This window comes from Gigantopelta aegis, chromosome 7 (assembly GCF_016097555.1).
Source record: "Gigantopelta aegis isolate Gae_Host chromosome 7, Gae_host_genome, whole genome shotgun sequence".
Classification (NCBI taxonomy): Eukaryota; Metazoa; Mollusca; class Gastropoda; order Neomphalida; family Peltospiridae; genus Gigantopelta; species Gigantopelta aegis.
The window spans coordinates 11960560-11984016 of NC_054705.1; the positions used below are offsets into that span (position 1 = coordinate 11960560).

At 39.2% G+C, this 23457-nt stretch overlaps 1 protein-coding gene across 1 annotated transcript; it reads left to right on the plus strand.

Annotated features, from left to right (window-relative positions):
- The first annotated feature begins 709 nt into the window (after window positions 1–709).
- On the plus strand, window positions 710–21638 carry LOC121376949. The gene is made up of 7 exons (XM_041504758.1): window positions 710–1472; window positions 10013–10900; window positions 12039–12491; window positions 13965–14153; window positions 15873–17062; window positions 18912–19129; window positions 20722–21638. The coding sequence occupies exons 1-7, from the start codon at window positions 956–958 to the stop codon at window positions 20801–20803; spliced, it is 3537 nt and encodes a 1178-aa protein (XP_041360692.1). The 5' UTR covers window positions 710–955; the 3' UTR covers window positions 20804–21638.
- Window positions 21639–23457: the final 1819 nt, after the last annotated feature.

Sequence of the window (23457 nt, forward strand, 5' to 3'; positions counted from 1 at the left end):
TCATTTGGTTCTTTTGATCCATTGGTCTTTAGTAGGAAGTGGATTCATTTTTTCCATAGTAGGAAGGGGATCACCAATCCTGCACAGCTCCCATAAACCAGGATAGCACATACCGCTCGCTTTCATGTAACTAGTTGTGGTGCAGTCTGGATTGAGCGAGGAATAGCCCAGCGTCCACCGACGGGAATTGATCCGAACCGCTGCGTATCAGCGAAACGCTTTTTTATCACTGGCTATCGTCCCTCCCACGAGTAGAGAGTGTTAAGGTATGAACCACGTTCAGATAAATGAAGAATAGTACGAAGTACCGCGGGTAATCATTTATCTTACGACTTGTTTCTACACAAGTTGCCTTTATCATGAAAATAGTATGCTTAATTCGACACTCGGGAGAGAGAGAGAGAGAGAGAGAGAGAGAGAGAGAGAGAGAGAGAGAGAGAGAGAGAGAGAGAGAGAGAGAGAGAGAGAGACAGAAAGACAGAGATAGAGACAGAGAGATAGCGAGACAGAGAGAGAGAGAGAGGCAGACAGAGCGAGAGACAGTGAGAGAGAGAGTACTACATGAGGTTCGGTTGGACACCATTTATCTGTGGTCTGACGTCATATAATCGTAGTTAAAACGTGGAGTACGTCGTTCAATAAAACATTTCTTTCTTTCTTGAGCATGACAACAAATACAAAAACTCTATATAGCTTGAGGGTCCGATTTCTTTCGCGAATTACGCCTCTTATTCTCTGCACGTGATATAGAAAACGAAACTAGGGCTTGCAAGGGTTTTCCTAGAAGAGATTACCGACCAGGAAGCAGTGGGACAGTTTGTGTCATTTCGTTGAATCGTGGTGTCATGTCAGCTCTGTAATTAGAAAACTTATTAATTTACTTATTCAGGCTAGCTTAGGTATAGGGTTACTAGTCGGTTTTTGTTTTTGTAGTTTTTTTGTTTTTTATTGAACGATGAGCAAGGAAGACGAGTATTCGAGTAGCAAACAAAATGGCTCCGCTGGGCAGAAGTCTAAATCCGTTGCTGAGACACAGTCTTCCATTGTGATGCTGATGCAGGAGGACCACGTCAGCAAAAATGGGCTGAATATCACCTGCTACATTGGTGACGTCACCGAAGCTGAGGCAGAAGGAATTGTGACAGGTCAAGGACGCGACATGACCGACGTCAGCATGGTGACTAGAAGGCTTTTCAAACGTGGACGAATTGACTGTAAACAGCTGGGAACTCTGGTTACTAACAAGTATGGGACCGCTGACGTGGAGAGCGGGGAAGTGTACTGCCTGGACACGAAGATCTGCGGGATGTCATTGCGATTCAAGGTCATCTTCCTGGCTATCTTGTCACCTGTTAGTCCTGAAAATGCACAAAGCGATTGGAAAATTCAGTTGGAACGACTGTACGTGAAGGTGTTGGAGGACGCCGACAGACAAGGAATCGCAACACTAGCCGTACCCTTACTGGGTTCAGGTATGTCACTTAGCAGGGGGCGGACTTAGATGGGGATCCAATTGGCTCAAGCCCCTCTGTTATAGGTTTGTGACGAAAGGTCATATATATATGTAACTATCCATGTAATACATTATTTTAACTATCCCCACAGGGCCATTTTTAAAATCGTCATATATAATCAAACTTTTTCTGGCATTGGAAGGAAGTATCTCTGGGGGATGTAAACCTAATAAAATATTGCTGAGTTTTATTTACATGTTTGGTATACAACACTTAAAAAACATTCCACAAACTGATTTCTAAACACGCGAAAAAGAGCCAAACTTCATACCTTATCCATGAGATTCTAATAAAGCCTGATATTTTTATTTTATACCACTAAAGAATGGTTATTGTTGCTACTTTATTATGAGAACATTTGATTAATGTCAGTAATTTACGTTTTTTTAATTTGACCATAAATATGTAGTCCGACCAATGTAACACCCGTAACGGAAAAAAGAAGACAAGTTGTGTTATATTATTTAGTTTTGATGGTAGAAACACAATATTTTATTTCTTCTTTATTTTCTTGATTACTATTAATATGAAATGAGTTCAAATTGAATTGATTTCCCAGCGTTACGAGTGTTACATATTTGAAACGTTACGGGTGTTACACATTATGTCATTTTAAGTTTTTACTTAAGTAAAATCATAAAAATTAATTTTCAATTCATAACTATGTATAAATGTATATAGTTGTTTGCATTATTGTAGCTTACTATCAACAATGGCGTTTGGAAGAAAAAACATAAACTGATATATATGAAATTATTGTGTGCAAAAATCCATACTGATGTACTACAAAACATTAGCATGATCCGAAATGAATTGGTTATACAAATTTTATAATTATAAGCAAGAAAATGTAAGTAGAGTACAATATAATAATTAAGAAAGGTTATATTGGCCGAAATTGTTTACAAAATATCTAAACATTCAAGATAGTCCCTTTAACGACAAGGCGCAGTTCAGTATATTTTAATGTTTCTTTCAAATTATGTTGTTTTGGTAAGTCCTGAAGGTGACACTTGTCAATATTAAAACTTTCAAATAAGGTTTGGTCACTAGTGCAGCTGCATGCTTGATGTCACCAGTGTCAAAGTGTCAACCAAATACCTGTGGTGAAATTGATAATGATATATAATATGATGCACCAAGGCAGTCTATTCACTATTACACGGACTAGCATACAGAAAGCGCCATTCTTCAAGACACAAGCTACAGGTATTCAAAGTGAGTACCTATTTTATATTATAATAATAATAATAAGCAGTTTTAAGACATTTTTTTAAATGTTACATAATTCACCTATCTCCCCAATAACATTTTTGAATATTTAATAATTATGATTGATTTTCAATTTTCCTTTCTGAATGGGGACGAAGACAATCAGTGGAGAACACAATATATTATAAATTAAACCTTACATTTTCTTTTTAAAATATTATAAATTTTACTTTTATATTATGGTACTAAGGGAGCGGGATCTAGTTCAGACAGTGGAGCGCCCGCTTGAGGTGCCATGGTGTGGGATCGAACCTCCTCCGTGGATGTCTACCATTGGGCTTTTCCCCCGTTCCAACTAGTGCTCCATGACTTGTATATCAATGGCCGTGGCATGTACTGTCCTGTCTATGGGAAAGTATATATAAAAGATCCCTTGTTTCTAATGGAAAAATGAAGCGGGTTTCCTCTGACTATGTGTCACAAAAAACAAATGTTTGACATCCATTAACCGATGATTAATACATCAATATGCTCTAGTGGTGTAGTTAAAGCAAACTTTAAAGCAATCTACAACTAAAAAACATTGAAGTTATATCAAGTATTAAAGTCTACTTTGCCTTTTTTCAGTCATGCCACCAAAGACATCAGCTGAACGTCTTTCCATGGTAAAGGTCCCGTTGATGGGATTGGTGGTATTGTTAAGTGTACTGTTGAATGCTGTGTTCGAACCCGCAAAGTGATTGTACAGGACGCAAGTTCATTTGTTAATGTTGCAGAAATGTGCAGTATCAATATTGAAGTTGAGGAAGTAACACAAAATGACATGGATCGATGTTTCAAAAGATCCCCAGTACGAGACTTGTGGAAGTCAATCAATGCCACCCCCAAGATACAGAGCATTCACTCTTATAAGGCCATAGATAAGTAAACCATTGTTTGCCGACAAACGTCTAAGGCTATACTTCAGAAAGCTCATAAATTCCATGGTGAACAAAATAATGTCCTCTACTCTCAGTATAAAAAAGTCATTTTTGTTGGTGATTATATTAATAAACCTATCATCGTTGTTTTGTTTATGTATCTATATAAATATGTTTCAATAAAGTTTATACATTATTTTAAATTTTTATTTTTATTTGATTGAATAAAACCTTTTTTGTTAGGTTTAAAATTGACACGGATACAATATTCGAAATATGAGACCTGAAATAGATGGCATGTTGCTTTTAATATGGCGGACAAAAATGTAACACCCGTAACGTAACACCCGTAACAGTTATCACTGTGCATAATTGACTTAATATCTAGCAAGCAATGAAACCAGGTTCTATTCCAGTAATTACCTGAGGCCACCTACCCATATGATACAAGTTTTATTAAAATTACCCATACACATCACAGGATTTTGATAAAATGTACTTCTTGAAAAAAAAATTGTCCATTTAGTGTAACACCCGTAACGGAAGTTGGTAGGTCTTTTAATTAGTACATAGAATTTTAAATCTTAAATATGTTATGGAAGTTGGGAGAGAAACATGTTAACTGTATAAAACTCAAATAATGGGGAGAGTGATACAAATAATATTCTCTGCAACTTCACTTTAAAACATCTACCCCCCTCAAAATGTAACATCCGTAACGATGGATTTGACATATATATATTCCTAATATACGATATTGAAGATACCGAAACACATGAGGGTAATAATCTCTTTATCATAATATTTATAATCTCAAGCTTAATACTTTCTCTCTCTCTCTCTCTCTCTCTCTCTCTCTCTCTCTCTCTCTCTCTCTCTCTCTCTCTCTCTCTCTCATATATATATATATATATATTATCACCTGAGTCACGAAATTACATGTGTGTATGTATATATATATATATATATATATATATATATATATATATATATATATATGTATGTATGTATGTATGTATGTATGTCTGTCTGTGTGTGTGTGTGTGTGTGTGTGTGTGTGTGTGTAATTTCGTGACTCAGGTGACTGCAACAAATTGTAGAATGTTTTACAGTCGAGATCGTTTCAGCGTGAAACAAAGCCATAACAAAATTTGTGTTTTTGTTTAGGATTTCAGTGAAACTTTCAACTTTCACTTTCAGCTGAAGGCCTGGAAATAATTGTTTGGCGGTGCTTGTCGAATTGACCTGTTATAAATGAAAATGTGCCTGTCACCAAATGTTAAAATAATGTTACTGTTGTCCTTTATTAATCATGTACTGTTACATATACTAGTAGATACAAGTTTACATGATGCAGTGAATCTCCTCTAAACAGTAGCCTAAACACATGTTCCAAATTGGGCCCAAGTATGTTCGATGGGTATCCAGTTTGATTTGACGTAAAAATCTTTGTTGTATTCTGTTCACTGTTAAATATGGAAAAAGTAATAAACTGTCAAATAACAACTACAATCAAATGTGGATAAAATTATGCAATTTATAAGCATTTAGCTTGGGGAGGTCGGGGTGCGTTTTCATCATCAAACAAGTTGACGTTTTGTAAAACTTTTGACATGTTGCAATTTCATTTGAAAATAAAATACAGTCGACATCTTTCCACGAATCCAAGCCGAAGTATTTACTTTGTTAAAGACACATTAAAAACTTAACAACTAAAAAATAAAAATCATGAATGTCCAGTCACTGCGGAAAGGCCTACGAGATGTAACCGAATTCCAGTCACGTTCGCAACTCAAACAACGTCATAATAAAGCTAGTGATAAACATACTAACTAATGTGTACTTTATTTATTTCAAAATAAACGTTTCCATTTAACTTTGGATGCTTAATTGACATTTGTCAAAAAGGCAGCACAAGCTGAAGTAAAGGTACCGTAAAGTGACAGCTAACCCGGAGCCTTGTCCAATGTAATATTCTGCCATACATGAGGACTGCTACCTGTGGGTCCGTGCGTTGTCAGACATACAGTTTACATTAAATAAACATAATGGAACTACAATGTAGATGATTCGTCTACTGTTTAGTTTGGAAGGATAGGCCAAAACATTCATTTAAAGGATGTGTTGGTCGTTTAAACCATTCGTAACGCATAGGGCTACCTCGGGTCTATTAATAGATATGGGGAAACCTTTCCACGGAAAACGCGAAGGCGTTCTAGTAACAGTTCACGTATAAGCACTTGCATGATATGGTAAAAAAAACCCACAAAAAAACCCTTTAAATATGCATTTTAAAACGTACTACATCGCACTGCTTCAGCACAGAAATACTTACTCTTAATATTAATTTATTAAAAGTTTTGTTTTATTAAAGCTTGGCAAATGACATATTATTTGTACCGGACAACGTTCTTGACTAGACGCTTATTTAGGCCCGTGGGAATGATATCTGGAACCCCCTCCGCCTGTTACCGACCACGGTCGGGCTGCTGGTGCTCCCTTGCACCTGCCAGTGCAGGCGGCCCCTCCTCCTCCCCACCCCCACCGTTCCTGTCCTGGACGGAGGAGCCGGCCGAGGTCGGCTCTTGTGCCCAAGACAGCCGCGCGCTACAACAGCTTGCTCTAAATATGCACGTAAAGCCCTATGACCTGACCTGACCTGATATCTGGAGTGGGAGATGGTCACAACCTCTATGGTGGGGAGACAAACCATATTTATTATGCGAGCATCTGGCAAGCATAATAAATTATTTTTATTCCTAATATATGATAATGACAATACCGAAACACACAAGGGTAATAATCTCTTTAACATATAATCCCAAGCTTAATACAACGCGTTTTTGTAAACTGTACACGCAACTTTAATTCTAGTCCATCATTCAAATGACGTAAGAATATGTGGCGCGGTGTATTTACATCAAAATAAAATAGTGCATGACGTTTTTTTCATTTCTGAACGCTGGACAGCTTTCAGCGTAAATTTGCTATTCAAATGTTTTTATTTGGTGACTGTGAATGCATAGGTCAATTATAGAGTGTCACCCTAGTACGTTTGCTTAAATGTCAATAAACCTAGTGCAATAATCTCGATTAATTTATTCCCAATTTGATGGGCGTGTTCGAAACCCATGTGGTATTATATATGAGCACGTTAAACGTTTTACATACCTACATATCTGACTGGGTTTCACCCCATCCCAACCCAAGCTAATTGTGGTTTTTCTCGTTCCAACCAGTGCACCACAACTGCTCAAAGGCTGTGGTATGTGTTTTCCTGTCTGTAAGAAAGTGCATATAAAAGATCCCTTGCTGCTAATGGAAAACTGTAGCGGGTTTCCTCTGATGACTAGATGTCATTACCAAATGTTTGACATCGTATAGATGATGATTAATTAATGTGCTCTAGTAGTGTTGTTAAACCAAATAAACTTTCAACTTTCAACCCCACAAACCCAATAGAATAACAATACATTTATCATGGGGGACACTGTTCCCAAGTTGAAAGTCTGTCAAAATATAGACTCGAATGAATATATTTTTAAAAACAGTTATTTGGGTGTTGTAGCTCGAGTGACCTCTTGCCCTCCCCTTTTGTATCTGTTGTAGGGGAGAGCTAGAGATGACTGTGTGTAATACTTCGACAAATCGTTGACGACCAAATGGCAGCCAGCTACTATGTCTAAAATACCAATTTCTTCCTAAATTTGATGCTACAGAACTTTAGTGTGATTATTCTTCAGTCTAGTTATTATTGTATTAGTAGTATTAATAAATATTACTAATTAGTACAGCGCAGGTTCGTTTCGCATAGGGGCGTCGGGTTTCTTCGTGTGGCTTTGGTACTGGTTAACAACACGTAAGTTTAATGTCATGACTGGACTCGAGGATAATCAAACTAAAGCTTTAGATGTGGCATTAGATTTAGGGGGGAAAAAATCTATTTTAGACACAGTAGCTGACTACCATTTGGTGTCGACGATTGCCTAAGTATTACATGTATCGATTTCGTGCTCTCCCCTACAACATATACTCTGTCAAAAAAGGAACGCATAGGTGATAGGGAAAGAAGAAAAATGTTTGATTTTACAAAATATCGGGGGGGGGGGGGGGGGGGGGTTGTACAATGTTGCTGAATGACCATGTTTGTTAATGTTCCTGGAATGGGACAGCATGCACCCTAAAACAAATTTAACGCACGTTGTGCGACAATTGCAGGAAATCGGCGTGAAATGGTCAGATTTTGGCGAATGCACGTGAAACTCGGGGAAGATTGGGGGTAGTGATGGGTATTTAAAGCTGCAATGCTCGCAATGATGCCTCATTCCCATTTCGACGTAGACGAGTTACAAGATGCCAACACTAAGCCTGCCAAATCGAATCATTGCAATAGGCCGCCTCCAGTTAGGTGAATCGCAGTCAGCAGTCGCACGCCACAGTAACAGGTCACTGGTACCAGCAGTTTCAATCAGCTGAAGACTGGCCCAGAAGTGGAAGACCTCGCATAACAACTGCAGCATAAGGTTCTACATCCGGGTTCTGCACTTGCGTCACCGAACTGCCACAGCAATGAACACGGCTGGACGCATACCTGGTTTGAGAAGGGTGTCTGCACAAACCATTAGGAACCGACTTCGAGAAGCTGGTTTACGGGCTAGGAGACAGTATGTTGGCCCCGTCCTGCGACGTCAACATCGACATTTACGTGTTTGCTGGTGCACGAATGTACAGGGGTGGAACTTGGGAAACCGGCGGCGAGTATGGTTCAGCGACGAGTAACGATTCCTTCTACAGCGACGTGATGGACGACAACGTGTTTACAAACACCGCAATGAACATTTTGCCAACAACTGCGTCGCCCAAGTTGACAGATTCGGTGGAGGGAGTGTCATGATGTGGGGAGCCATCACATACACCGGCAGAAGTGAACTTGTGTTCGTACAAGGCAACCTGACAGCTGTACGTTACCGGGATGAAATTCTTCGTCGTTACATGCTTCCCATTTTGGATCGACAGAGAGAACTCTTTCAGCAGGATAATACCAGGGCGCATACGGCACGTGTAACAATGGATTTCCTACAAAATGAGAACATTAATGTACTGCCATGGTCATCAATATCGCCAGAATCAGCCCCATTGAACATCTATGGGACGAACTGGACAGACGTGTACGCCAGCGTGACCCGGAGCCTCAGACGCTTCCGCAACTGTCACATGCACTGCAGGAAGAATGGGCTAGGATTCCACGTGCCCGGATTCAGAGACTCATTCAGTCTATGCCAAGGAGATGTCGCGCAGTGATTGCTGCTGCTGGTGGCCACACAAGGTACTGATTTTAGCGCCCTCGTGCGACGCTGTTTGGTGACGAAAACGCCTCCACTGCCGTCAGTCCATAGCAAGAACATTGTCACATACTCGTCAAATTTTACTGTGATACGATCATAAATAAGGAAATTATGCCACGTTGTATTAAAGAGATAATTCCATGAATATTTCGCCTATGCTTTTCTTTTTTGACAGAGTATATAAATATAAATAAATGAGCGGGCTAGAGGTCACGCGAGCTAGCGACGCTATGTTTGTAGTCTATTGTTTACAACCAACCGAGCAACAGACAATGACAGTCTCTTGTTTGTATATACCCACTGACTAGCAGATATGGATTGACAATGTGCGCACACTCTGGCCATACTAACGCCTTACGCTGTTAGGGTTGGATGCACACATGTGTTATAGCTTTTATATATCAGATTGTTCATCGACTATTTCTTCGCATTCGAACAATTAGTTGGCTGGAAGGGTGGAAGGGGGGGGGGGGTATGGGCGGGATGTAGGCCAGTGGTAAAGCGCTCACCTAATGCGCGGTTGGTCTGGGATCGATCCCCGTCGATTTGGCTATTTCTTGTTCCAGCCAGTGCATTACAATTGGTATATTAAAGGCCGTGATATGTGTTATCCTGTTTGTGGGATGGTGCATATAAAAGACCCCTTGCTATAAATGGAAAAATGTAGCGAGTTTCCTCTCAAAGACTATATGTCAGAATTACCAAATGTTTGACATCCAACAGCCGATGATTAATAAAGCAACGTGCCCTAGTGGTGTCGTTAAACAAAACAGTCGGTAAATGTCTCGCATGGGGTGTTTTGATCGGTGGAACCATTCTCTTATTGGGTTTTTTTTTTTTCTCCTTCCAGCCAGTGCAATTTAGAAAACAATCGGCTTAGAAATAAATAACGTGTAGTAAATTCCATAATATGAAAAAAAAGCGTTCCCTGTGGGAAGGATCATAGATCCTTCCATATGCGCATGATACATGCCACTAAAAGATACATGTTACTAACATACAATTATTGTTCTCTATTCAGGAAAAGCTGGAGCACCCATGAAACTCGCAGTACGGATTCTTGTGGACTCGTTGTTTTCGCACAAAAGTTCACGTCTAAAGCGCGTGTTTCTAGTTAGCTTTGACTATGACGTGCACGTTGAGATAGTGAAACGGTGCAATGAATACCCTCGTACAGAATATATACCCTTCTTTCGTCAGGTCACAAATTTGTTTGGGTTCGGTAGAGACTTGAAACAAGACGTCCTGCAGAAGAAAGTAGATGATAAAGACACGAACATTCGTGAGACTAAACCACCTCAAAGAACAATGGAAGCGCCTCTACAAATGTTAAATCAACTTGATTTGTCTCAGGATGCACCCGTCGGATCAGCATACCAAAGAACGCGACAGCAGTGCAATCGAAATGATCTCGAATACTCTCTGGGGCAGCTTCGCCCAACAGGGGTGTCATCAGACCTTTATAAGTATCATCAACGATATCGAGGATACCAGAAACAATGTCTTGTAAATTATGAAACACCTGACAGCTTTAGGGAGGATCTCAAGCAGCGTATAGGAAGCTATGGTATTCCAGTACTTCCATCAAATGAAGCCAAGATGTCTCAGGTAAACCAAAGCAGTGAGATGGCAACAGCTGGCAATAGAACTTCAGATGAAAAAGAACAACTGAAAAGGCCAATTAGAGACGCCTGGTCCGAACAATTTGACAAGGTTGTAGATAAGAAAATCGAGATACATTATCCACAAGCTGAGTCCAAATCATCAGAGTTAATAGATGACAAGAAAGTCCAATCACGTTACCCATGGGAAAACGAGGCAGTTGATGACAATACAGCTAAGAAATATGGTAGACGAAAGTCTGAAGGTATATTGTCACGGAGACTATTTCGGCAGTCATCTGAGAAACGTAAGGAAACACACACTCACAAACACACACACACACACACACACACACAGAGAGAGAGAGAGAGAGAGAGAGAGAGAGAGAGAGAGAGAGAGAGAGAGAGAGGAGAGAGAGAGAGAAGAGAGAGAGAGAGAGAGAGAGAGAGAGAGAGAGAGAGTGCGTGTGTTCATATATAGTGCCTGTGTTATATAGAGAATAACTAATGATAATACGTAGGATATCGGCTTTATCATGTAAAGATAGGAGTGGGACTTGACTTTAAGCCCATAGCTTGAATTTGGGAATTTTAGTTTTGTTTTATAAACAATTGGCAATTTTCATTTTCATTTCAAAAACATCTTATTAAGCTAATTAAGTTAAATGTAAATAGTAATAGAATTCATGTACTTGTATTTATTCAAATATCCATTATGAAACGGGAGGGAAGGGGTGTTTGTCAAGTGTTACGTATCGTTTTCAAACATTCATGTGTATATCTTTATATAATAATTTTTAAAATGGGAATTATTTACATTCTGATTCATTCAGATTGGAAATATTTTTACTCCAAAACTGGGAATAAAAAACGACATAGCCTTTGGGGAATGGTGCCAATTATTGGAGTCTAGAAACATAGCTGATAAAATCCTGAATAATATCGCCTGTCGTCTGCACTGGAGTATAGTTTGCATTGAATTCTCTTTGTGTGCTATTGTGGTATCATATGTTATCTGACACGATGTCATCTCCATAAGGAAAATTGTACACAACACTTTAAACACGTCTTCATCACTATCTCTTTATTTCGTTAATGGAGAATTAAGTTTACCTTCAGGAGAGGCACTGATTTGTTCCTGTTGTTGTTGTTTGTTTGTTTGTTTGTTTATCCCATTGCCTCTTTCTTTTCTGTTCCTTGAATTTCATTTTAATTCTTTCCGACCTGGTAGGTCTTCCTGTCTTTCAACTTATTTCGCTGTCCACCCCACATCCTAGTCCTTGTCTACAACCGTGACAGGCGCTTGTCTCTTGTGACCAGCTGTCATTTCCCCAGCATATATATATATATATATATATATATATATATATATATATATATATATATATATATATATATATAAACCGCGCCGATTATAACAGACGTCCTCTTTGAATTTCATTTTAGCTCTATCAACAAGATCAGCAGATATTACGTCATCTGACTGTGATGACAGCAGACCTGTGGCCACGCACGTACTTCGAAATGGCCTTCAGCTTAAGGTGCATCTGATGGACATTCTCAAGGTGAAGGCTCAAGTCATAGTAACTGGAGAAAGTTCCGACTTGAGTGGTATAAGTCTTATAACACAATTGCTGTGTAAACATGGAGGGATGGAGCACCAAGAGTGGAGAGAGAAACTTTTGAGTAGACACGAAAATCTGAAGGCTGGACAAGTGTGCGAAATGAGGATGCATACAGAATTACCGTTCGTGTATTCATTCAGTGCCATTATGTCTCAATATCTCGCCGAAAGTGAAGTGGAGTGGAAGAAGCAGATGACGGAGATCTATGTTAATATTGTCAGAAAGGCAGATGAAATGAGAACCAGAGCCGTTGTCATGCCTTTGCTTGGAAGCGGTCGGTGTCCATTTTGTTTCATTCTTATTATCCGTTGTAGTATTTTCAGTTCCACCCACACACTTTCCTTCTTTGTATTAAATGCGCATGCGTGAGTGCGTTCGTGTAATTCCGTCAGTTTAAAGGCATACTGTCACGGATTTAAGGACCTTATTTCACTAAAAATGGATAATAAATAAAAATTACATTAATTGTTGGAAACCAAATCTAGCTATCGCATCACCGTAACTGAACCATGATGGAGTGAAATCCATGTCAACCCTCTCGGCAATTTTAGTTTTTGAATTATGGACCATTGCCATAATTCAATTATTTTTACAAAATGACATTAATAAATGGAGTATAGTGGTTATGAAGATGATTGAATAAAGTACATTTAGAGACAAATCAAATTATTTTTGTTCAGGTAATACTTTGTTAGACCATTAAATGGGTCAGTGGTCTTTGACAATATGCCTTTAATATGGACACAAAAGCACTCTCCCATAACTGAAAAAAGCAGTGCATTTGTGCAATTGTTTTGAAAGTAACACTAAACATAAACCAATAGACATGTAGGTTATAAATCAGTATCCCTCCACATTTCGTCGTGCTTAACGGGGGAGGGGGCGGCACGTAGCCCAGTGGTAAAGTATTTGCTTGATGCGCGGTCGGTCTGGGATCGATCCCCGTCGGTGACCCCATTGTGCTATTTCTCGTTCCAGCCAATTCACCACAACTGGTATATCAAAAGCCGTTGTATGTGCAGTGCTGTCTGTGGGAGAGTGTATATAAAAGATCCCTTGCTACAAAAAGAAAAATGTAGCAGGTTTCCTCTCTAAGACTATAATTATGTCAAAATTACCAAATGTTTGACATCCAATAGCCGGTGATTAATAAATCAATGTGCTCTAGTGGTGTCGTTAAACAAAACAAACTATTTCATCGTGCTTAACAGTGCGATTCGTACAAACCTTTTAAAAAAATTATTTAACTTCTTTTTAAATTCACAATCATACAGTTAATACAATAAATTTACATAACAGATCCAATGTTTATAAATAAATATATAAATGTGAAATGTATACACAAAATACTAATAACAATATCAATACTAGTCCTGGTCTTAAACAAAATCCCAAAAGCAGTGTCCAAAATATAGAAAGAAAGTCCACCCCCACAATATATGGACATTATAAATTAAAAATATCTATACAAACCTGCAATTTGTACTTTGACAACTGGTATGCCAAACGCCATATGTTGTGTGTGTGCGCGTGAAAAGGTACATAAAAAAATACTGAAAAAAGCATACTAATATATTTCTAGTTTAACAGGTTCAACGTGTCATAATTATTACATTGTTTGAAAACTGACTCAGACTTTTTAAAATTGGAATGCTTGATTCTTTCTTTTTTAAACTCAGTCTACAGATACAATTTATAACTAATAAAATTAAAATGGCTTTCATTCGTATTCCACTTCAATCCACAGGCAGAGCAGGTGCTCCAGTTGAGTTGGCGATAGACGTTTTACTTAATTCGATGTCGGCAGAACCCAGAGATTACTTCGAGGAAGTTCACCTGGCTGTTGTGGAGAAAAAGATTTATGACAAGGTTGTGAAGGAATGTCAGAATCTGAACTCTAAACCAGCACCTGAGCCGAAGGAGGCCTGGGTTTCCAGTAAGTAACCATATTTAATAAGGAATGTCAGAATCTAAACTCTCAACCAGCACCAGAGCCGAAGGAGGCCTGGGTTTCCAGTAAGTAACCATATTTATTAAGAAATGTCAGAATCTAAACTCTAAACCAGTAAAAGAACTCCAAGGGAGGCCTGGGTTTCCAGTAAGTAACAATATTTAATGAGGAATGCCAGAAACTAAACTCGAAACCAGCACCAGAGCTGAAAGAGGCATGGGTTTCCAGTAAGTAATCATATTTATTATGGAATGTCATCCTAGAAAATAGTGTTAATGGAAACACAACTGGTTTGATAAAACCTGTGATAAAACTGTTTTTAATAAATGGCAGAATTTCAAACTGGATATTAAATCAGACCCACACACACCTCCAACATACACAGGCACATACTTACGCATACACAGACAGACAAGGCAGACAGACAGACAAGACAGGTAGACAGACAGACATACGGACATGCAGATGCAGGAAGTGGGTGAAACAGTCAGTCAAACAGATAGACAGATACAATACATACACACAGAGACAGAGCCAGACAGACAAACGAACGCACAGTGATTAGGTGAGACAGAAAATCAGACAGACAGACAGTTAGACAGACAGACAGACAACTGTTTCAAGAACTTAAGTAAAAACACCCAGGACAAGTGTTTATCTTGTGTGTCCGTTTATACGTGTCACGTGGTGTGTTACAGTTCATACCACAGAATTGATCCAGGGTAAATTGAAAGATCCATGCAGAAAACTAGTTTACTCTGTGTCTTAATAATGTTATTCACATTGTTCTAAAACTGTGGGGTTTGTTGCCATGCACATTGTTTAATGAAGGTAATCCGCCCTCTATACGAAAATCTTTTTTTCTGTTAACATTTATGATATACACGTATATGATGTTAATCGATTCGCCAATAATAGACCAGTGAATAAAGTTTTAAAAGTGGTATGCAATAAAAGCTGGTGATGATTACAAAGGTATTGCAAAGACTGATTCCAAAAGACGTTATGGGTGTTGAGGGTATGCAGACATGACTAACTGGCGGATGCTTTGCCTACAGAGAAGGGCTGATCTCGACCATGATAATCGATATATGGCACCTACTCCATCAGTAGAACTGCCACTTTATATCGCTTACCAGTACATTTATGTGGCTTCCACAGATAAAGGGATGTCTGAAAGTTAAAAGTTTGTTTTGTTTAACGACACCACTAGAGCACATTAATTATTAATTACCATTTGGTAATTTTGACATAAGTTCTTATAGTCTTAGAGAGGAATCTCGCTACCTTTTGTTCATTAGTAGCAACGGATCTTTTATATGCACTTTCCCAGGACAAGGACAGGATAAGCACTTACCACGGCCTTTGATATACCAGTCGCGGTGCATTGGCTAGCATGAGAAATAACCCAATAGGCCCACTAACAGAGTCGATCCTAGAACTGACCACATCTCAAACTAGAACTTTGCCACTGGACTACGTCCCGACCAGGGATGTCTGAATGATAATGTACCTAAAATAATATTTCAACCCAGTAACTATTTTACAGAAATATTGCTGGCAGTATTTAACAGTGTTTTAGAAATGTCGTTTGGGGAGTTAACGGGAGCCGTTACAATTAATGGTTAATGTTTTATGGCAACAACATTCAGGACTGCTATCTTTTATTTGTACCATTTTGTTTTTCCAATTTCTCGCAAACAGGTAGCAGAGTATCTGACTGGGTAGCAGATCCCCGACGACCTCAGCAAGTCGACAGCGATCATTTGATACCTGTTAGAGTCGAAAACCCTAAAAAAGAAACTGGATTTGATGATATTATAAGACACAAAGAAGCAGTTGTTTTTGATGGTAATGATGTATGTGATGGTGATGACAGTGATCAGTCTAGTGCCCCAACAGGTCAAGAAACCAGATCTGATGAGATCTCAAGACCCAGAAAAGCAGTTGTTGATGATGATGATGATGATGATGATGATGATAGTGATCAAGTGTTGTATAGAGGTGATCAAAGGTTTACGCCATCAGACATTACTTCAAGAAGAAACAGATCGGAATTGAGTCATTTTAGCTCAAGGAAAAGTAAAAGATTCTTAGACGATGGTGATGTCGTGAGACGAAGAAGACAGGAAGAGGTACTAAGCAGTCAACAAAGTAGTCTCAGAAGATCCATGTCCGTGAGAGAGCTACATGGACAGCGTTGGAATAGAAACCGTTTTGATGAACTGCACATGCATGGGCAGAACATTAAACATAATCCATTGCCAACGAAGGAACAAACGTCCAGAAAGACTGCTTTTGCTGCTAGAATGAATGACTTAAGCACCATGAAAAAACCAGTACCTGAACTGAATACAATTGGACGTGACAGTAGTAGCCATAGACTATTTCAAATGAAGAAAGAGATGCCCACAGGATCACCTGCTACCAAGAGTCCTGAAGTACAAAACAGTGAAAGCTTCTTGAGAAGACACTTATATAGAGACCAATATTCAAAGTTCAAACATGAGCAACGAGCATCTGAACTGGACACAAGTGGACGTGGCAGTGACCGAAGTTCAACCCAAATGAAGAAACAGCAAGTCTCCACAGGATCACCTCCTGTTAGTAGGTATCACGCCACAAGCGATATTTGTGTGATCTGCATAGACATCGCCAGTAAACCCAAAATACTTGATAAATGTGGACACGTGTTTTGTTGTGGTTGCATTGACAAGTGTTTCCAAGTCTTCAAGCCGGTGTGTCCCATATGCAACACCATATATGGAGTGATTATTGGGAATCAACCACAAGGTAACATGACGGTCAAACGTGAACGGAACCACAGTCTTCCTGGACATCCAGATTGTGGAACTATCAGCATCACCTATCACTTTAAGGATGGAACTCAAGGGGTAAGTAGTCTCTGATTCTTTGTTTGTTTTGTTTAACGACATCATTTGAGCACACTGATTTATTAATCATCGCCAAATGGATATCAGACATTTGGTAATTTTGACATATATAGTCTTTAGAGATGAAACCCGCCACATGTTTCCATTGGTAGCAAGGGATCTTTTATATGTATCATCCCACATATAGCATATCCACTGTCTTTAATATACCAGTCGTGATGCACTAGCTGAAGGGAGAAATTGCCCAATGGGCCCACAGACGGGAATCGATCCCGGACAGACCGCGCTTTACCACTGACCTACGTCCCATCCCCAAGTATTCTCTGATTAAACATACCTGTTATTTGCTAAATTTAGTTATTGATTATCATTTCATATAATAAAAGCATGTTAACAAGTACGTTTCCTTCTTTCTTTCCACCGGCCTCGGTGGCGTCATGGTTAGGCCAACGGTCAACAGGCTGACGTGATGCACTGGCTGGAACGAGAAATAGCCCAATGGGCTGACCAACAGAAATCGATACTACATTGACCGTACATCAAGCGAAAGCTTTAACACTGGGGAGAAGATTGAGAATCTCCCTCCTATTGTTTCAAATTTGACAAACCGGCCTCGGTGGCGTCGTGGTTAGGCCATTGGTCTACAGGCTGGTAGGTAATGGGTTCGGATTACAGTCGAGGCATGGGATTTTTAATCCAGATACCGACTCCAAACCCTGAGTGAGTGCTCCGCAAGGCTCAATGGGTAGGTGTAAACCACTTGCACTGACCAGTGATCCATAACTGGTTGAACAAAGGCCATGGTTTGTGCTATCCTGCCTGTGGAAAGCGCAAATAAAAGATCCCTTGCTGCTAATCGGAAAGAGTAGCCCATGAAGTGGCGACAGCGGGTTTCCTCTCAAAATCTGTGTGGTCCTTAACCATATGTCTGACGCCATATAACCATAAATAAATTGTGTTGAGTGCGTCGTTAAATGAAACATTTCTTTCTTTCTTTTTTGCGTCTCTCTCTCTCTCTCTCTCTCTCTCTCTCTCTCTCACTCTGTGTGTGTGTGGTTTTGTATTCAAAACCGTATCTCTGCACAAGGAAGATTCGAAAGGGAATTATGGTGATCTATATCTCGTCTATATGAAGACTGCCACTGCCCAGAAGATTCTTTACGGGCCGTTACATCCTTCTTGCACCACCATTCGTCAGTAGAACAACGCGCGTTTTAAAGCATCTGATAGTGACTCGGGCATGCAGTCATAATAAATGTCAAAGCGTTCTTTTTGTTTACTTGTTCAAAAATAAGATTTTGAAACTGCTACGGTCTCAATACACAGTTGATTTCCGGGTTCCTAATTGTGACATACATGTATGTTGTGGCTCACATATTCACTTCTAGGAATTGGGAAAGAATTAAAACAATCTGTATGTTTAATGGTAAGCCTTCTGGCTGTATTTTGTCTATGCTATTTTGTAATATTGTGCATTGACTTTTTGGGACATGCGTGTATAGCGGAAGAGACAGCCGGAATGACTCGGTTAATAAACCACCTGTTCGGACCGGCACTTCAGCCAGATGCGGTCATATAGCTAAACACTGAGACGGAAATATTCAAAATTTTGGAGTGAAAATAAATGCTTATATAAGGTATGTTCGCAATGGTGTATGTAAATTGTTAGTGCCAACGAGAACCCGTTCTATTGACAATCTTCATTTGAAGTTGGCAATTTAACATGGATTTCAATGGAAGATGACATCTGTGTAGTGAGACCTAATGATTTTATCTTTCAGATTTATTTAAAGCGCTGTTCTCCCTGCCGTTCGTTTCATTACGTTTATTTCTGTTTTATTGATTTCAGTCGGAACATCCGAATCCAGGCAGCCGGTATCATGGAACCACGCGTACAGCTTATCTTCCAGACTCGCCCGAGGGAAACAAAGTTCTCTGTCTGCTGCAGATAGCGTTTGAACGTAGGGTGACCTTTGCGATCGGCATGTCATTAACAACCGGAAAAGAAGACGTCATAACGTGGAATGACATTCATCACAAAACTCGTCGCGATGGTAACGCAAAGGGGTAAGCCAATCACATCATGTTTTATTCAGTTTCGATCAACCAAGACTCTTGTTTAAGCATAAAGGGGCAGACCCTAGTTTGAACCCTTGAAAATTAACACTAAATTTAGTTAATCTACAAACCTGAAACACATTTGGATAAAGTTACAATTGAGTGTAACATGAGTCTGTGACTTGGAAATGGTGAAATACCCTCCAAAAATAGACTAAAACTCGACTCCACAACTGTTATTTCTCAGACGCACGTGCGTTTTTATAAATATGAGAAATGCATTTTGTGATATTAAAAACACTAGGATGACTAAAAACACTTCGAATGTATGGAGATTGGAAATCTAAACCACAAAATCTAAGTAGAGTATGATTTCAGTTATCAAAAAAAAGGTATAATAGTTAAAAATATGCCTTAGTGTTTAAAATACTAGGGTATATCCCTGTAAGAGACTTGGAGTGTCAGTCTCACCTGTCATGGACGGAGGAGCCGACCAAGGCCGGCACCTGTGTCCACGACAGGCGTGCTACACAACAGCTTGCTCTGAATGCGCACGTAAAACCTTATTACCTGACCTGACCTGTCAGTCTCATCGAAATGAGATCTTACTGAGAACTCGGACTTTAGGTCTCAGTCAGTAGATCTGAAGAATACCAATGTTACCGCGTGCCCGGGTATAACCTTTCGTTCCTGAAATCTGTTGGTTGTTTGAACGCCTTCAGAATAAAAGAATTTAAAGTTGTGAAAAAAAGTTGTGCACATGCCAGGGGCGTAGGCTAGGGGGGTTCGGGGGGTTCGAACGAAAACACACACACACACACACACACACACACACACACACACACACACGCACGCTGAAGCAAATGGTCCGCTTTCAGAACTAAGACATACAGGTTTATACATATGGAGTTTCTGGTGGTGCAAAAACAAAATAGAAAAAGGTCCACTTCGTTCATATTCGAAAGAACTCTCCCCCCCCCCCCCCCCCCCCGATCACACTACACCCCTGCATACAAAGGTTAATTTTAGCTAGTTTTTGTTTAACGTCAGGTTGAAACGAGCAATTAATAATAAAAAATAGAATTATAACAACAACAATAATGATAATAATAATACATTCAGCACATTTTATAATGTTAATAAAAAGTAATACAATTTCCTTCAGCCCTTGAGGATTACTTTTCAAGAATCGATAGTTAACCGTGTATACTCCATTACTTAATAATTCAGTGTCTTAAGATAATTCACTGTTTTAAGACTAAGAAAGGCATTGGAGTGTGTGAAAAAAATACAAAATACAAAAAAAGAAAAGAAACAAATAAAAAAACAATAAAAACAGTAAACACTAAACAAAGAGAAAAGAAAACAGTTTTAAAAGAAGACAATTAACCTACTAATCTAGTGGTAAGAACATTAATCCAGTCTGGGGACAGTTAAAAAAAACAAAAAAACAAAAAATCACACACACACACACACAACCCCCATCTTCCCTTCCCCCCCCCCCCCCCCCCCCCCCCCCCCCCCATTAATCCAGATGGTCTATTTTAAATGATTAAGTAATCAAATAGTTTCTTTAAGATTGTTTTCATTCCTAATTTCAGATTCGGATATCCTGATCCAACTTACTTGTCCCGCGTCGTTGAAGAGTTGAAATGTAAAGGAATTACAGAAGATGATATGTAAATGTTATATATATATATATATATATATATAGGCTTGCAGTAGAGGACAGTAGTAGTATTAATTGTGTTGGCACTGAACGGTGAAATTGCCTACATGTATGTGTGAAAATCAATATGCACTACCTTAATTTATAATACAACATATTGTCTAAACTGTGCATATGAAAAAAGGAATATGAGATAATTAATACTTGAAGGTTTACACTAACGCGCGCACGCACGCACACACACATAGGGGTATTAAAAGAGAAACAGAGGGAAAGAGACATACAGAGAGAGAGAGAGAGAGAGAGAGAGAGAGAGAGAGAGAGAGGGAGGAGGAGGACTAAAGAGAGCTAGGCAGACTAATAGACGGAAGGGAAAGAAGAGAGAGTTAAATTTTGTTTTGTTTAACCACGCCACTAGAGCACATTGATTTATTACATTTGGTAATTTTGACATCTAGTCTTAAAAGTGGAAACCTACCACTTTTTATTAGTAGCAAGGGATCTTTTATATGCACCATCCCACAGACAGGATAGCACATACCACAGCAGTTCATATGCCTGGCGTGATGCACTGACTGGAAAGAGAAATAGCCCAATGGGCTGACCAACAGAAATCGATACTACACTGACCATACATCAAGCGAAAGCTTTAACACTGGGGAGAAGATTGAGAATCTCCCTCCTATAGTTTTTACAAGGAATTGTTTCAAATTTGACAAACCAGCCACGGTGGCGTCGTGGTTAGGCCATCGGTCTACAGGCTGGCAGGTAATGGGTTCGGATCCCGGTTGAGGCATGGGATTTTTAATCTACATACAGACTCCAAACCCTGAGTGAGTGCTCCGCAAGGCTCAGTGGGTAGGTGTAAACCACTTGCACCGACCAGTGATCCATAACTGGTTCAACAAAGGCCATGGTTTGTGCTATCCTGCCTGTGGGAAGTGCAAATAAAAGATCCCTTGCTGCTAATCGGAAAGAATAGCTCATGTAGTTGCGACAGCGGGTTTCCTCTCAAAATCTGTGTGGTCCTTAACCATATGTCTGACGCCATATAACCGTAAATAAAATGTTTTGAGTGAGTCGTTAAATAAAACATTTCTTTCTTTCAAATTTGACAACTGCCAGGTTACACAGAACATTCCAACCTCTACTTCATCTACATGGGGTGCGAGTATCTTGGAACATACGAAACTAAATGTGAACATTGGTGACTTTCACAAACGTGGGGCGGGACGTAGACCAGTGGTAAAGCGCTCGCTTGATGCGCGGTCGGTCTGGGATCGATCCCCGTCGGTGGGCCCATTAGGCTATTTCTCGTTCCAGCCAGTGCACCACGACTGGCATATTAAAGGCCGTGGTATGTACTACCCTGTCTGTGGGATGGTGCATATAAAAGATTCCTTGCTGCTAATCGAAAAGAGTAGCCCTATGAAGTGGTGACAGCAGGTTTTCTCTCAATATGTGTGGTCCGTAACCATATGTCTGACGCCATATAACCGTAAGTAAAATGTGTTGAGTGCGTCGTTGAATAAAACATTTCCTTCCTTCTTTCCTTTCACAAATGTCGTGACCAAATGCAAGCTTTGAATGTTACCGTAGGGCTTCGATCTATGCTAAATGACATTTTTAATCCTCACTGTTGTAAAACTTAATACCGTACTTCAAACAGCATTCAGAATAAAATCTGCTTGAAACAAACTGTGGTTGGATAACAAATGTTGATCTTTATATATTTCTTAGACTTACCAAACTAGTGTGTATGGTTTTTTTTATTCTGACTGTCATATTACTAATAAGCAAACATTAGTAGAGACGAAACGCCAATATAAAAACTACGACCGAAGGATAAATAAATCACTGACCAATAACCACTAACCCACTGTTCTGGACAAACAAACCCAGATAGCTGAGGTGTGTACCGAGGGCAGCGTGCTTGAACCTTAATTGGATACAAGTTTAAAAATTATTAAAAATGAAATGGTAAACTGAAACGCCAATATAAAAATTACGACCGAAGGATAAATAATTCAATAACCACTAACCCACTGTTCTGGACAAACAGCCCAGATAGCTGAGGTGTGTACCTAGGACCTTAATTGGATATCAGTACGAAAATCATTACAAATAAAATTGTAAACTGAAATTTTCTTCATTTTGAAGGCAACAGGATTAGTTGTTTTGAAAGGAAAAATAATCAAAGTGAGTTTGTTAGTTTGTTTAGAAATCATTCTTGTACACCCTCCAACATCTTTATCTGTGGATGATTTAGATATTCATTCTCAGACGCTTGCCTACTAATAATGCCATGACACTGTGGGACCGCAAAAGCAAGATGTCTACTAGTACTTATCCAGAACTTGATTATTCGATCACCGAGGAAGAAATTAAGAAAAAAAAATATTAAATTTAAAATCGAAAAACCTTCAGGAAAAGATTACTTACTTAATGAATATTTGTATTTGTTATTTTATTACTTATCTGTAGTTGGGAATTTTAAACTGTAATAGAATATTTGCTAATAAAGTGTGTTGTTTTTCTTGAGATTGTTTTTAGTTTTTATCGTTTTGGTTTGTTGTTGTTCTTTATTGGTGGTAATTTTTAATTTTAATTCTCTTCTTGTTTTTTTGTGTGGTTTTTTTGGGGGGAGGGGGCATGGGTTGAGGTGTGT